The sequence below is a fragment of the Agelaius phoeniceus genome, chromosome 1 (assembly GCF_051311805.1).
Source record: "Agelaius phoeniceus isolate bAgePho1 chromosome 1, bAgePho1.hap1, whole genome shotgun sequence".
Taxonomy (NCBI): Eukaryota; Metazoa; Chordata; class Aves; order Passeriformes; family Icteridae; genus Agelaius; species Agelaius phoeniceus.
The window spans coordinates 82,707,975-82,723,592 of NC_135265.1; the positions used below are offsets into that span (position 1 = coordinate 82,707,975).

Here is a 15,618-nt window from a genome sequence, read left to right on the forward strand (position 1 = left end):
TGCATTTATTTTCTGCCACCATTCTCCTATAAATGACAGTTTGCAAACATTGATAAATAATGCCTTCATCTCATTTTGACCTGCTTGTGACCCAAATTTTGGAGCAGATGCAGAATTCAGGAGGAGGTTGGTTTCATTCATCTTAGTTCAAGAAAGTGGAAACTCATATAAAACAATAACATTTCAGAAGCTTAAAATGTATTTTTCACATTCTGTAATGTTTTATTGATACTTCAATCTCACTGAAAATTTGCCGTAGGTTTTTGAAACAGCAATCATCTACTAGCTGTGAGAATGGCCCTTGCCTCATGTTTACAACATAGATTTCACAACTGCTTTTTACTGCTCTTATTTCACATGGGTATGGGTCAAAAATAACCACAGTGCTTCATAGATCAAGTTGGACAGACACTTGAACACCTGCAGAACCATTTTCTTGGGGTAAGGGCCAGGGGAAGACTGGTTTGTCCTTGTGCAGATCTGAAAGCACCATTGCTGACATTCACTGCTTGAGTGACATGCTCAGTGTAAGAGAATAGTAATGACACTTGGAATCTAAGAATGACCATCCAGCACAGAAATGAATATGCAAAAAATGGAAATGATTTATAACATTTCTTAAGTTGTGAAAAGAGTGAAGATTTTTTGGCATTTGAAATAATATTTTCTTTTTTTCCAAACAAAACTAGCAGCAAATGAAACTTTCTGGAATCCCAATACTAAGGATTTGTTGAGGATGTAGAGATTTAATGGAAAATCCAACTGAAAGTATTCAAGTATGCACTTAAAAGAAAGTAACAGTCTTGTGTCTGTAAAACACATCGCTTTTTCATCTTTCCTTTTAAAAGCTCTATCACTGAGTTTGTAGTTTTTATTTTAATTTACTCAAATGCAATCACAGCAATATGAAAGACAGCACTGCAGTATTGATCAGTAGTGGCTGATTATCAGTAAGTGTAACCAGTTGCAGTGTGTCTGCAATATGTTGCATAAAACAGTATTTTATACCTTAAATATTTACTGCTTTTCTAAGAGGTGAAAATACTTTCTGTCCTTGGTTTGGTAACTTGCACATACAAATAATGGACAAAGCTGAACATTTTAAAATGGTGGTGTAATACTGCATGAAAGAGATTTAAATGTTACATTGATTAATCTGATCTTTGTGCAGTGCTGCCTTCACCAAGGGATCTCTTAGGAATTGCTTTATCTTAACCTGCCGTCAAAGGCCAGCCAAGAGTCTGTAGGAAGAAGATGTGACATGTCATGATTAAGCCGTGCCACGCTAGAGGTGAAAAGCAGTTCAGCAGGTTAAACACCTCTCCAGTTGACCCTCTCTTTTACATTCTCATGACATGTGCACAGAACTGAGGAGCAAGTTCAGAAGCCTGACTGGGGTGCAAGAGAGCCTCAGATACTTTGAAGATATCAAAGGAATGAGGCATAGCTCAGCAAAGATAGCTGAGTCAGTACAAAAACATGCAAAAGCTGTGGGATCACCTTCGCAGGGATGGCACATCTGACAATTTGAAGTCATGCATCTGTTAGTCTTGGGTGTCTTACTCCTCTGCAGCTCTCTGAGCTCCCAACTACCTCTTCAAACCACAGGTTTGGTGTGAGGACCCACCATTGCAAGGGTGACCCTCTGTTTCATGCATGCACTGATGTCCCCCTTCTCTCTCCTCCTCTGTGATTCTGTGTGCCAGATGAAGGTGATCAGCTCAGCACCAGACACAGACTACCTGTCCTGTAGTGTCTGGTGCACTGGAGGACTCAAGCAGTTTCTTTATGGGTCCCCTAAGGAGCAGGACGAAACAGTAAACTTGCCCAGTCACTCATGTATGACTTAGCATGATCCCTGTGTACTCTGAAGTTCCTATTTCATCATGGGATGTAGCTCCTTCAGCAAAGGATCAAAAGCACATTGGACAAGATGGGGCTGCAGAGTGCACCAACCACCAAGACGCATTTAGGATTCCCACAAGTATTTTGGCACCTCCTGCGTATATCCCAATTATACCAGGACTGGACAAGAATCTTGGCTCTGGCTTAAGCATGCTCTCTGCCATCAGTGAGAACTGGGCCAAGATTTGTAATGAATGGGCAACATTCCTTTAAGCTTGAATGAGCAGGGCTTTATTGTTACTAAATTTTTGGGGGAAAGATCCATAACATATCTTACTTAGATCTAGCAGCTGACTCAGGAGGTGATAACAGCAGCTCCTGGATGTGCCACACTAAACAGGAAAGCAGGAAGAAGCCTGTCCATTTGCTTGACTCCCACTTCAGCTCTCCTACCCCCCTGAATTAGGATTGAAATACATTTTGGCATCTGCCTCTGTGCTCCTAGTCGCCACTCTGCAAATGAGCCCCTCCCAGGACCTTTCCTAAGAAACAGAAAAGCCAAAGCACAGAGCTGAGTATTTCTGCTACTCACAATAACAAGATCTTACAAGCTGATTGTAGCAAGATATTTGTCCTGTTGTTCAAAGAAGGCCTCATCAAGACAGTTACTAATTGTTAATTAAATATCAATATCCTAGTTCCTACCTGACCTGCTAGGTAAATCTATTTAATAAACAACAGCTATTGCTTGGCATTTTTCAAGACTGCAGTCTCAAGTATTTCTGCTGCAGTCTATTTTAGATGACTGAGAGTTTTAACTTCTTTCCTGTGTGAACAAGGGGAAAGTAATGAGTAAATGTGAACCTTGTATTCTGGAATTATACAAGATATTGGAAGGGGCCCCAAAGACTGTAAAACTTCCTTGCTTTCCACCTGATTAACGATGTAGAAAAGCTTCACTAACTCACTAATTGTAATGTTCTTCAATCTAACTTGAATCAAAATTAGAAAATACAGAGTTTTTCATTTGAGCCAAAATGAGATTTTGTAAAATTGCTTCATATTGGCATAAAATCACCTAAAATTTTGAAGTAAAAACAAGGTTGGTTTGAAATAGGAGGACTCTATTTATTCTATGTCAAAACCATAAAGCCTATCTCTGTGGGAAGGCTGACAGAAGAAAGGAAGTTTACCTGAGCTCTGTCTCTCCTATATTTGCCAAACTCAGAAGAGTCCTATGAAGGCAAGGCTTGCCCTTGGGTTGTAAGAATGCTGAGTGCAGTAAACTCACACCACCTCATGGGAATGAGATCAATTCACTTCATTTAAGGGAGAGTATCTGAGATCACACAGGCATTAAATAAAAATATCTTAATCAAAGCTACATGAGGAGAGGAAGAAATATAGAAAATAAATAGAAGGTGACAAACCGAATGGGGAAGAGAAGATGAGCATCTACAGCCAAGAAATGAACCTGAAATAGGAAAAGCTAAAAAAGAAAACTTTAAAAACCAAGATGCTTCTGCTTCGGGGTTAAATATACATCCTGTTTCAAAATGGAATAGTCTTATAGTTCTCATTGCTACTGGTACGGTACATAAAAAATGCAGTGTGCTTGTCAACACTAATGACCGAGACTGGAAATAATTCCACAGCTATCACTCTGTCAGTCACCCCCACAGAATCCTCCAGCTTCTCATGTCCACCCACAAAGGCCATGGCAGAAGCCAAAACCATGAGATGTCTGTGGCAAATTTACCATCACACCCACATTTCAGAGACTTCTACCAAAGCCAAACTGCCTTTGTTTTATTGGAATGAAGGGGCTGCCCTCTGCTAGATGTTGGTAGCTGGGGAGGAGGCTTTCTGTCCTAACTCAGAAATACAAGCTATTTCTCTCTCACTCACTGCACGTGAACTCCTTAATCCCAGTGTCTGCATGTGTGTCCCTCCTGCCTGTTGCAGACAGCTGGTCCGAGTGGTCCGAGTGGTCTGACTGCGACTCGTCTGGCCTCCAGAGCCGCGCTCGGCAGTGCATCCTTGTGTTTCCTGTGGGCAGCCAGTGCACGGGCAACACCACAGAGAGCCGAGCCTGCGGGGTGGACTCCAACTTCATACCAGGTGAGACCACATCAGTCAGCTCCTTGAAAGATTAGTGAAATCTCTCAAGGTTTCAGGAGCGAGGCATAGCACTGTTCCAGACTGCACTGTGCAGATCCATGAACTGAAGCAGAGCTTGCCTTTAGTCAGCACAAGGATGTTGGTCTACTGTGTAGAGACGATGTGTATGTGTAGATCTGGTGTCTACATAAAAATCTGTCCCATGGCACCCAGAGTCACTGCCTTGGTTAGTCACCATCACAGCATTCTGCAGGTCTCTCCCATTCTACTTGGTAGCAGGGGATGAGTACACACAGTAAGCAGAAATAGTTTTATTTTTATTTTAAATGGTTTTGGGACTAAGATTATTAAAGAAAAGTTGCTGTGGGTTTTGTGGTTTGCATGTACAAAATGGGTGCTGTGGTTGTAAGTCTGGAAATCATTTCAGACAGTCCCTTACCTTGATAACTGCTCAGAAAGGTAAATACTATTAGCTTTGCCTCCAGTCCTTATCTCCCATGACTGCTAAGTACCTGATGAATAGTCACATTATGTATTACTCTCTAGTATTAGTTGAAAGTCATGACTGTACTTTTGTTTTTAAATCACAGGAGTCCTTTAAATCCGCACAACAGTATGGATGGTCACAATGCACTGCTGTTAACAGTTGACTTTCTCCCTATGTACATTAAAAATAGCTAGGGTTCTTTTCACAGACAGAAAAATTTACATTTTAATGTATCATTTGAAATGTAGCTGTGTTTATTCAGTGCTGCAACCTTTTCTTTGAGTGACTGTGCAGTAAACTATAGTACAACGTAACAAAGACCTCAGCAAAGTTAAACTCTGTTTTTATGGATGGTGCATAATGCTTTAACTCCCAAATTGTATTTTCCTCTAAAACCAATGTGAAAAATAGTATGAAAGCAAAAATGCCCACATTGTATTTTCCTTTTTCTAAGGCTTTTGAAGCTCTATTAATATCCACATTCTGTGAATCGGCAGCTTAATCCAATATAAGCTCTACATCTTGTTTTGGAAGGAAGGCATTTTCAGAATCTGAAACAAGCCACCATGTCTTTTGCCCTTCTGGTTTGCTGCTCCTCCTCACATTACCAGTAGCACAACAGATAAGGTCATGCCATTACTCCAACCCTAGTGAATCGAGCTTGCTTTCTCTGGTTCACTTGGCTCACTTTTCTCATCCAGGTCCTCTAACTGAGAGGTTTCCTCCGTAGCTCTTGGCTGAAAATACCAATCCCTTCAGAAGTGGCAACCTTCATCTGTTGTAAGAATAGAGCACACAGTACTAGCCCATTTCTGTATCTTTTCCCTCACTTCATTTTTTTCTTGGAAAAACATTGTCAAAAAACTTAAAATTCTGCTTTTTTGAAATCTGGGTATACTGTGTCTGCTACCCCACTTGTATACAAATGATCCTTGACCCTTTCAAAGAGGTCCAAGAGACTATAAGGCAGAACTTTCCTTCATAGAAACCATGGTCTGGAAGTAAGGAGTGGAAAAGCTTGTTTGCCTATAGATTTTATCCGGTATTTTCAAAGTAAAAATGGTCAGGATACAGGCTGAAATTGCATTTTGTTAGTTTCCTACTGAGACCTACAAAATTAGCAGTTGTCTTTTTAGAAGATGTATAAATTCCCACTTTTCACATTAGTGCTAGATGTGACTTCTGGAAGTAATGAGCACATTTGAACGCAAGGTAATTAAACTGTAGTTAATTTTACTTCAGTAAATCAACTCTTTCTCCACAAGCCTAAACTCCACAAAGAATGTTTCCATGTGCATTTCATCCTTTTTATTCCAGAGATGTTTTGAGCAAGAATTAAAAATAAGTTGTTGCTTTTGCTTGGGAAACTAAGGAGCCTGAAGATGTCATAGGTCCTTTCTATTAATTCTACCATATAGTAAAAATATTTTTTACCTTTAATTGAAGTAGATGTAATAGAATGAATTTTTAAATCCTTTCTGTTTAATCTAACTAGAAGTTAGCTGTAATATTTTTTTCTCCTTGGCCTAAGTGGTTTATTTATTTTTCTAGAAATATCTGTGGCACGATCCAGCAGCATAGAAGAGAAACGATGTGGCGGTAAGCTTTGCAGCTCGAGATGTCTGTTAAATGCTGAAATGTTGATTCTCCATTTTTTGATTTTGTTTCACCTTTTGCACTCCCTTATTAGTAATATTCTACCTTCTAAATGCTGCATTCTCATTATTTACACTTGTACAGAAAAAAGTAGTTACTTGTACAGAAAAATGTAGTTACTACAGGATTTCTCATTAAATATCCATCTGTCATTGGTGACCTTTGAGAGTAGAACATGCATTATTGGATGTTTTTATTTTCTTCTTTGTCAGTGTAGCAGTCACCCTTGTACTCAAAAAGAAATATCTATAATAATCTAGTTATCAGAAGGTCAAAATTTGTAAATTTGTTGCTCCGCCTTTTTCAGGATAACAAGTGCACAAACCTCTTTTAGACTCCAGAAAAACAGCAGAGAAACAGCCTGCTAACAAATTTAATAGCCCAGACTCTATCTGGGACTCATTTTCAGCTTCATTTTCAGAGACAAAACTGAAAAGTAAATAAAAGGTTCCATTCTGGAGAGTCGTGATGCTAGAAAAATAGATCTTGAAAGGAAAAACTTTTAAAACCACTAAACATAAGAAGAAGAAGAAAGAAGAAGAAGGAAAATGAACTTTTTTTTTTTTTCTGTGCTGAGCTATCACGCTTAGTCTGTGTCGTCATGGCAATAGCTCTGGCCAGTCCTAGTATTCTTCCATGCACAGATAAGCTGCATTTTTAACCTAATAAAGGACAATGGAAAAACAGAGGTTATGAAAGGGTACCTGTGCATATGGTAACTTGTTATGGGAGCCAAGATAATGTCATTTGATTTTTTTTGCTAATTAGCAGTTGTACTCTGAAAACATTTTGCCAAGTTCTACAGCACTGGGAAACCCTCGTAAAGATGTAGAAGGATATTTTACTGATAGATTGATATACTGACACAGTCAACTGAGTCACCTAAATATTAGTTTGTCTTTCTAGGTACCCAGTAGGCATGTAAAGGTTTTGTAAACCTTAGATTTTACAAAAAATGAGACCCATGTGCTGGCCCATTTTTCTGTATCACAGTGAAAAAGATCTAAGAGATGTTTTAAAGACTAGCACCAGTATATCAGTATTAAATCCTTAATTTGTACATTTAGGCAACAACAAACAAATTTTCAGTCATGCTAAGATGAAATTTCCAATATGAGCTTCTCAGTGATACTTCTCCCCTAAAGTAAACCAAAAAGCACAGCTCCTGTTTGAAATAGCAATGGAAAGCAGTCCAGTTTGTTTATTTTGAGCTAATCCTACTGGTTCCATATCTGATCTGGTTTCTCTGTTCAGTAACATCAGGGGATGATTGTGCTTTAAGTTCCCTCCTACAGTTTCATGCAGCAATGGGCTTCCTCTCAGTTTTAATCCTTGCGTAGGTGGAGAGGGTTTCCCATGCTCTGATGCCATTGTGCCTGTGAAGAGCAGAGCAGATAGGAGGGTGCTGGGCTCTGAGGTGTTGACTTTGTGACTTTGCACTCTCTGTCTGCCCTGCTTAAAGGTGTATTGAGATTCAGGGAGTCTATCTCTCGCCACTTCCCATTTCCCCCTAGAAGGCGACCGTTTCTTCCTTACTCCCTCTTAAATAAAGAAAAAGTTCCAAGAGCTGGAGAAGGAAACAAACTGGCCAAGATACAAAAGGAATGATAACCAGCAAGAATTAAAGCAGGGATGGAAAAAACATCTGCTGCTGCTTCTGGGCTATGCATCCAGTAAAAGGGATATGGAAAACATTTATGGAACGCAGGAATGGGGTTCAATTATATCAGGATTTTTTCAGTTTTGCCACGAGTCACTATGTATAAGAGAAAAAACTGTAATAACAGCAGAGGAGGTGATACTGTTGTTCACTGAAAGAAAAAAACTATTTATTCATACTATATACATGATTTATACATAACAAGGTTCTGTTACACAGTCTGAAAAAAAACCCCGATGAACTATTCAAACATACGGAATGCAATTAATTTTTCTTTTATTTGCGTTCTGAACTTATTTAAGCATCTTTCAATGATCTCTACTTAAAGAGATGTATGGGTATCTGAGATTCTTATAATGGTCCCTTCAGGGAGGTAAAATGAATTTACTACTGTAGGGATAAACCATCACAATTGAGATGTTTCAGGGAAACATGAAAATTCCCTTATCCTTATTTGAATCAAACACTTGTCTACATTTTTCCCTGAGCTGAAGCTTTTACTGCTACTGCCTCAAAATTAAGATTGCCTTCTTCTCTCCGCTCCACAGAGTTCAACATGTTCCACATGATCGCAGTGGGATTGAGTAGCTCAATCCTCGGTTGCCTTCTCACCCTGCTTGTTTACACCTACTGCCAGCGGTACCAGCAGCAGTCCCACGATGCCACCGTCATCCACCCGGTGTCACCCGCTCCGCTCAACACCAGCATCACCAACCACATCAACAAACTGGACAAATACGACTCTGTGGAGGCCATCAAGGTGAGCAGAGGGCTGGGAGCTACTCAGTGCACCTAGATGACATTTCTCCTTGCTGCTTTTCCGCAGTGGCATTTGAGCTCAGCTTATGCTGATTGTTAATGACAAAAGTAGATTTCACTTGAGGTATTGTAATTGCAGATCCTTTCACTTGTCAATCCCTGTTAGGCAGGAAGTTGGATTTTGCATCTGTGTCTAATTTATACAGCAGGTTTTGCTGGGAAAAAAGCAAATCACTCAAGTTGTTTTGTGGGATTTTTTTTCCTAATTGTGTTCCCTAGTGGCTTGTTCAAGAAGTAAATAGAGCCATTTACCATGGCATCTACTGAAGAAATTCCTTTGGCTCTGATAATCCAGTTTCAAGGGCACTGTTCATCTTCCTGCACTATGTCTCTGTATGGGAGATGTACCTGGTGAATACATTCTGGGTCAGACTCTCAGCTACTGTTTATAGCCAAACTACTCTGTGAAAAAGCAGTACAGGTGTACTGAGAGCCTATAATGATATCCATACTATTTCATCATTATTCCCAAATTGCTCTTCTCTTTTTGTGACCTTTTAAAATAACTCTGCTTTTCAGATCCATAAATTAAGGAAGGATGTGCATTTTGAAAATACCTAGTTCAGTATCTTCAGATTACAAAGTTTATTCATGCATCTGCAAAGCTTTTTTGCAAATGAGGATTTTTCTTATATCCTACGTGGATAATCCAGTTCTTAATTTCTGCATTTTTCTTTCTAATTAAAGACATTTTAATGAAAATTATTAAAAACATCAAGAAAAGATCTTCTAGTCAGCAGTGGAATATGAACCTAATTTAAAGCTTTTTGTAATTCCATATCATCTCTCTAGATAGCTACAGACAAAAAAAACCCATTGCTTTGAAAATTAGTATTCTAAATACCCATATTACTTTTTTAAAAAACAGGTTTTATGCTTTAAGGCCTTCAGACATTTCTGCCACTTGAAAATAAGGGAATTAAGACAGTAAAGAGAAAACAATACTTATTCAGTAAAAAGATAGTGACTCATTCTATTAGGAAGGACTGCATATATATGATTAAAAATATTCACAGAATCATAAAATTAGTTCTGTAATATTATAGGGGAAAATGCCTGGCTTTATTAAGTAGAATTACTTTCTGTAGGAATGTTATTACGTAAGAAGATACTTCTTGCAAATGCAAGTTTCTGTAGATATACAGGTATTTCTCAATGCATTTTTGACTGGCTTGCTATACACAGGTATGTGCCACAAAAACTGCCTTGAAAGAGCACTTAGTGGTTATCTTTCCTGTGTCCTTTTCATTTTCTGATTTCTTTTTTTTTCTTTTTCTTCCCAGGCATTCAACAAAAACAACCTGATTCTAGAGGAGAGAAACAAATACTTCAATCCACATCTTACTGCAAAGACTTATTCTAATACCTATTTTACAGATTTCAATAATTATGATGAATACTAATGGGCTTGTGTATTTTCTGGCCTCCTGTAACTCCCCAGTCCCAAGGCCTGTGCTACTCAAGTGCTCATGTGATTGAGGCTTCAGAGATGAAGTTCAGAGACATTTCAAGCACGATCCAAGCCATCAATGTCCCATTGCTGCCAAAAGCCCAAACTGCCTATTTGATGTTTTCTTTGCAGAATGCAAGGTTGGCCTTCAGTGTAAGGGGCAGCTGTAGCCCCTCAGTGTTGCTGGATCACTCATGAGGATTGCATTGCTTCGCTCAGTTTCATAAATTTCCACTCATATTTCTCTAACAAGTGACTAAGTCATTTCGGAGTTTAAAAAAGAAATTATAATGTTACCCCTTAAATCTGTGCCGGGAGAACAAATCTAATTCTCTTTTTAGGTGTTGTCTTTTATTTCCTTGGGGTTTAAAAAGGGAGCTTTGCTGTTAGCCCTCTGTGCAGTCTCCTGAAGCTCACACTGCCAAAAAAGAGCTCACAAGGTGCTGGGGATGACAAGAAGAAATGTGGTGGTTTAGTGATCCTCTGCTGCAGCTCTGAGCTCTGTAGGCTGATCTTCCTTGGCTGTAAATCACTCTGACTTCAGTTCAGCTGCTCAGCGTGCAGAGAAGTACTAAGGCTGTACCGAGGGATACAATCTTGTAATTAACCTGGACTCCTCCGGGGTCAGTGGTTTCCAGCTGCAAGCCGAGCCCAGTCACACAAAGCCTTCACCTTGCTCAGTTTAATTTTTGCGAGGGTGTGGAAGGGCATGTCCCGCAAGGAGGCCGAGGGAGGAGGGCAGATGGGAGAGGCACACTGGAAGGTTTTTCTCTGTGTCTTTAACAAGCCAGCCTTGCTGCAGCACGTGGATTTGTTGTGGCATTCCACAGGCTTCCTCTCCCTGGTGCGTGCCCATGGGACACGCTTGTCTCTGATGGCTGTGGCCACCAGGCTGGCCACAGGGCAGTACAACTGCACCGTGTATTGTGTGCCATCTCTGGCTCTTGGGGGCATGTAGGCATAATCATAGGTCTGCTTTTTTCTTTCCAGCTTTTACTTTATATGCACGTGTCCGACAAAAAAAGCTGGCTCAGAGAATATAGATACATTTGCAAAGGGCTGTCTCATCTTGCTGCCATGTCTGACCTGCATCAGTCAGCCCCTAGAGGAACATTCTTATGGTGTTTCGAGTGATGATCTTGTTGGACTTCATTGATGTACATATTTAAGTTTTAAATTATCAGTTTTAATTCCTTTTGTAGGGGTAGATGAGGAAACTCAAAGTTTTATACCATTTTTCTTTGTCTTGTCTGTTTTCACCCACATTCATGACATTTTTATTTTTGTATCTGAAATTCTATATGTATAACTAAAAAGAAAATTGCAGGGATTTGAGTCATATTTTACAGAGTTTATAGTAGCAAGGAAGCATTTGCTATTCTCAGAAGCTAGTGAGAAGAAATTAAGTGAATATTAAGGATTAAATAACTGGGCTTTCATTTTCTTGGTAAAAGCAAAAACCGGCACACTAGAATACTAGGGAGGTATGCAAGGAGAAACAGAGTGAAAATGTTACCATTCTGTTTATAGCCCTTGCTAATTAGGTTATGGTATGATAGAGAAATAGAGTAAAACATGTACATATTATAATGATTCGCAACTATATATGAAAAAAAATCAAGAAGTACCAATAAACACTTCCCTAGCCATGGTAAATACTGTATCTACTCATGGCAGTGAGCTACATTTTGGAATGGGGATAGATCTGAATGTAGCACTATGCTTCCAATCTGTTCTACAGAAAAATGATAAAATTCAAAGTGGTCTTTAAAATGCTATGCAGTAAAATGAACACACATTTTCCATCTATGAAAGTAATTAAGATCAGCCACCTATTTTTTTTTCCAGCTGAATAGTTCTCCCTGTTACTAAGTCAGTCAAATGAAAGCACCTCGCCTTCACACCAGCTCATCTCCAGAAAGTATAATAATGCTGGGTCTCTATAATTTGTGATTTTTTACTGTACATTAGATTTGGTTTTCCAGGAATAAATTAGCTGATTGCTGTGGGTAAGAGAAAATTTTCTTTGCAAGAAATAGAGGGAAGAAAAACTCTCCAAGTCATAACCAGTATGGTATTTGAATTACTGTGTCCATGCTAAAAGATAAATTTTATATTTAAATAAGATAAAATAAAACCTATATTGTTGCTACTGCCAAGAAAAAGCAGCACATGTACATACACGCATATGAGCAACATTGTTCCTTTCTGCCCCTGTACTAAGAGCACATTAGTCCAGCTTCTGGATTTTATATTTAGACTATTAGTTTTGAGACCAATACCTTTAAAAGATTTGAACTATGTATTTTTATTTTACCTTTTTTAATTAAAATTACTGAAATTATCTTAATTATCTTCTTTTTCCTAACTCCTTAGTAGTTTGAGGCGCTCCTAACTTTATAGTGATCTATTTTTCATTCTTTTCATGGATAAATACATATGTTAGATATGTGTTATATAGGTGTTAATAATTCCCTTGGTTAAGTCTGCATGATCATAGGTAGAAGTCCATTTAGCAGATGCTCAGTCTGCTCACACTTCCCTCTCCTAGAGGGGTATTTCCGGTGTTCCAGATCTTTGAGCAGCTCCCATGCCAATATGTCAGGAAAGTAATTATTTTAATTATTTTTCTTTATGATTTAGCTTCCTAAATTTACCTATATAAATTTATTCTATATCACAAGTAGAAATATATTCAAAATTCTATCTGAAGCAGCAGGGTAAACATGGAAATTTCACAGCACTTAAATGAGAAAAACCAGATGGCAAGATCTCCTTGTCAAGCTAGGTTGTGAGACAACAAGTTTTAAAGTCTTTAGATACTTGTGTCTTAGGTAATTTTAAAGGACCCCAGATGCACTGCCTTTATCAGTATTTCACCTTCTGAATTCTGTGTAGCTACCCAGGTAGTTTAGTACAGCTTTTTCTAGTACATGGAGAAAAGCAAAGTGCAGTCTCCATTAATTTTCAACTGACTTTATTTAGCATTTTTTCTAAAATCGGCTACAAAGCTGAAAAAGCAGATTTCATAGAATTGTTTAGGTTGGAAGATGTCCAAGATCAAGTCCAACAATTAACCTAGCACTGCCAAGTCCCCTATTAAAAGATGTCCATTTCTTTTTGAAAGCTCTTATTTTTCTGTCAAAAATATAACAAGTGGGCATTTCCTGCAAACCTTGTTTAAACCACTAGAGCTCTCAGATTTTCTCAAGGATAAAATTTGGTTATGAAAGCATTGTTTTTTTCTTTGAAAATGAAAATCTAGTCCCTTGCTCATCAAGTGCCATGCTTAAATATCCTCCATCCTTTTGCTTGGATAAAGTGATCTATTTTGGATAAATAATTGTATTACCTCTGAAGCCATTAGTTACTATTACTAACCATGCTTAGACTGATTGCATTAATTTAAAAATGCTTCTCTATTTTGAATGCAAACAGTTTGGCAGATAAATGAAAATTCCCAAAGTTGTTTCCATGTAGCCCTGCTGCATGGAGGGCAAAGGAAGCAAGGCTGCCAGTCCCATCCTGCATAGTATAGACACTCATTGGCCAACTCAAAGTACTGCTATGCCTGAGTACACATTTTGTGCTTATTTTTTATTTTTCTGGATCATAGTATACGTTCCTCAGTTGCTTAGAAAATTGACTCCCATGCTTGCAGATATATCTTGGACGTTGATTTGAGTTCGATGATCTTTATGGCCTTTTTAAGTTACTCTATGTAGAAGCTTTTCCAGCCGTTTGCAGTCACCTGATGTTGAAGCAGTGTGGTTTGGCTAAAACTAATCGAGAGATTTTTTACTAGGATTAGGAATTTTATAAGAGTGAAAGAAAGAATGGGGCTTAAATGGCTTTGATTTCTAGGCTATTAAGCAGTACTGATTGAAGTCTCACATTGGTGTGGGGTACTGTGCATCTAGTTAGCTCTACCAGAGATCCACAGCACACTCTGGAAAAATACCACTCCAGCATACAAATTAAGAGCTACTGAGGCACTTATGTTAGTGAAGAGATTTCTCACAGCATCAGACCATATGGCTGTTCAAACCAGAAAAGAATGTAAGAGGTCCCAGATGTAAGTAAAATGTTAATAGGATTAAATGCTTCAGTATTTTTTTCCTCATAATTATAGAATAAATATATTCACTTCTTTAAATGTGGGACCAGTTTTAATAAAATCAGCGCAACATGAGCACATTCCTAATGTTGACTGTATGCATAATGGCTTTGCTGTATGAGATCAATTCTGTAAACAGTTTGGTCCAAGCTTATCTTGCTCTGCTTGAGGCGTCTGGCCAATTTTAACTGTAGCTGCCACCAGCATCGTCTATGTCTCATCTAGGAAAATGTACTTAGATGGGCAGAGTTACGTCCTGATGAGGGCTTGTGTCTCTCCACCAACACTGCAGTGAGCCTAGAGAGAGATGCTTCTAATTTGCAGTGTAATTTCCATGCCTAGGTTGGCATAAGCTAGGCTCTTGGATATAATTTTACTCATCACATAAGTAACCACACCGAGATCAATGGTATATATGTAACAAGTTACTTATTTTAATGTGTTTACAGAATTGAGCCCAAAATGTATTGCTTCTGCACAAATCCATGCACAGTACAAGATGACTTCAATAGTAAAAAAAACCAGATTCATTTAAAATTGTTCACAAGCAAATCTGCATCTTGATATCAGGGAATAATACGTGTTCATTGTGTGGGGTATTTGAATTCATTCCTTTCTTTGCTAAATAAATGAATGATAAAACAAGATACTGCTTGACTTCATTTAAAAGCCATTCTTCCAAATAAAGAAGGATTGTGGGATCTGTGGACATTTTCCCTTTTTTCTGTCTACTCTTCTCCACAAAAATGAACCCATTTGTGGCTGAAATAGCCTTTAGCTGGACTGTTCTGTGTCACTAAATGAATGCTTTGCATTGTGTTGCCATGCGACAACATTCTCTAACTGGGATGGTACAAAGAGGGAAATACGCAAACCTGGGAGGTTTAGCAGCAATTTCAGCCCCAGCAGAAGGATAAAGGATAGGCAGAAGTGAAACCAAAAACATAGAAGAATGTGACTGGAGGCTTGGCAAACTTGTCAATAAACTCAAAGGAACGCAGGGGCTTTTTGGGAACTACAAAGGGTGAGGCTATCCAGACTGTAAGCTCCTGAGTAATCAAGCCAACAAGTAGCTCAAGAAAAAGCAGGCTGATTGCAACAGGTATTTGTGCAAAGTTGCCTGGTGACACTGGTGGCACGGGTAACACTGTCAGCATCAGGTTAACCAGAGGGGGTAGAAATACTCTCACAAGCAGGGAGCACCGCTCTACAGGTGGCATTTTGACAGTACCAAATATCCTTCTTGTTGGCAGGAAGGATAAGGCAAGAGGAGCAGATCTGTAGAGCTGGTGTTGAACTTGTGGATTTTGGACTAGCTCCAGGCTAGCCTCACAGGCTGTGCGCCCACAGCCAGCTAGAGTGTCTACCCTTTAGTTTCCCTCATTTATTAAAGCAAAGAAAATGCACCATAGAGATGGTGTGCTCTTAGACTTCTTGGTGCAAGTTAAAGCACACTGAGACGT

General features: G+C 38.8%; 1 protein-coding gene across 1 annotated transcript in view; it reads left to right on the top strand.

Moving 5' to 3' along the window:
• Nucleotides 1–14,800, top strand: part of SEMA5A (semaphorin 5A) — a 314,579-nt gene extending 299,779 nt beyond the window's left edge. The window contains exons 21-24 of the mRNA XM_054636324.2: nucleotides 3,811–3,966; nucleotides 6,005–6,052; nucleotides 8,318–8,529; nucleotides 9,872–14,800. Of these exons, the coding sequence (XP_054492299.1) occupies nucleotides 3,811–3,966; nucleotides 6,005–6,052; nucleotides 8,318–8,529; nucleotides 9,872–9,991 (536 nt within the window). The 3' untranslated portion in view covers nucleotides 9,992–14,800. The remainder of the gene's footprint in view (nucleotides 1–3,810; nucleotides 3,967–6,004; nucleotides 6,053–8,317; nucleotides 8,530–9,871) is intronic.
• The last annotated feature ends 818 nt before the right edge of the window (nucleotides 14,801–15,618 follow it).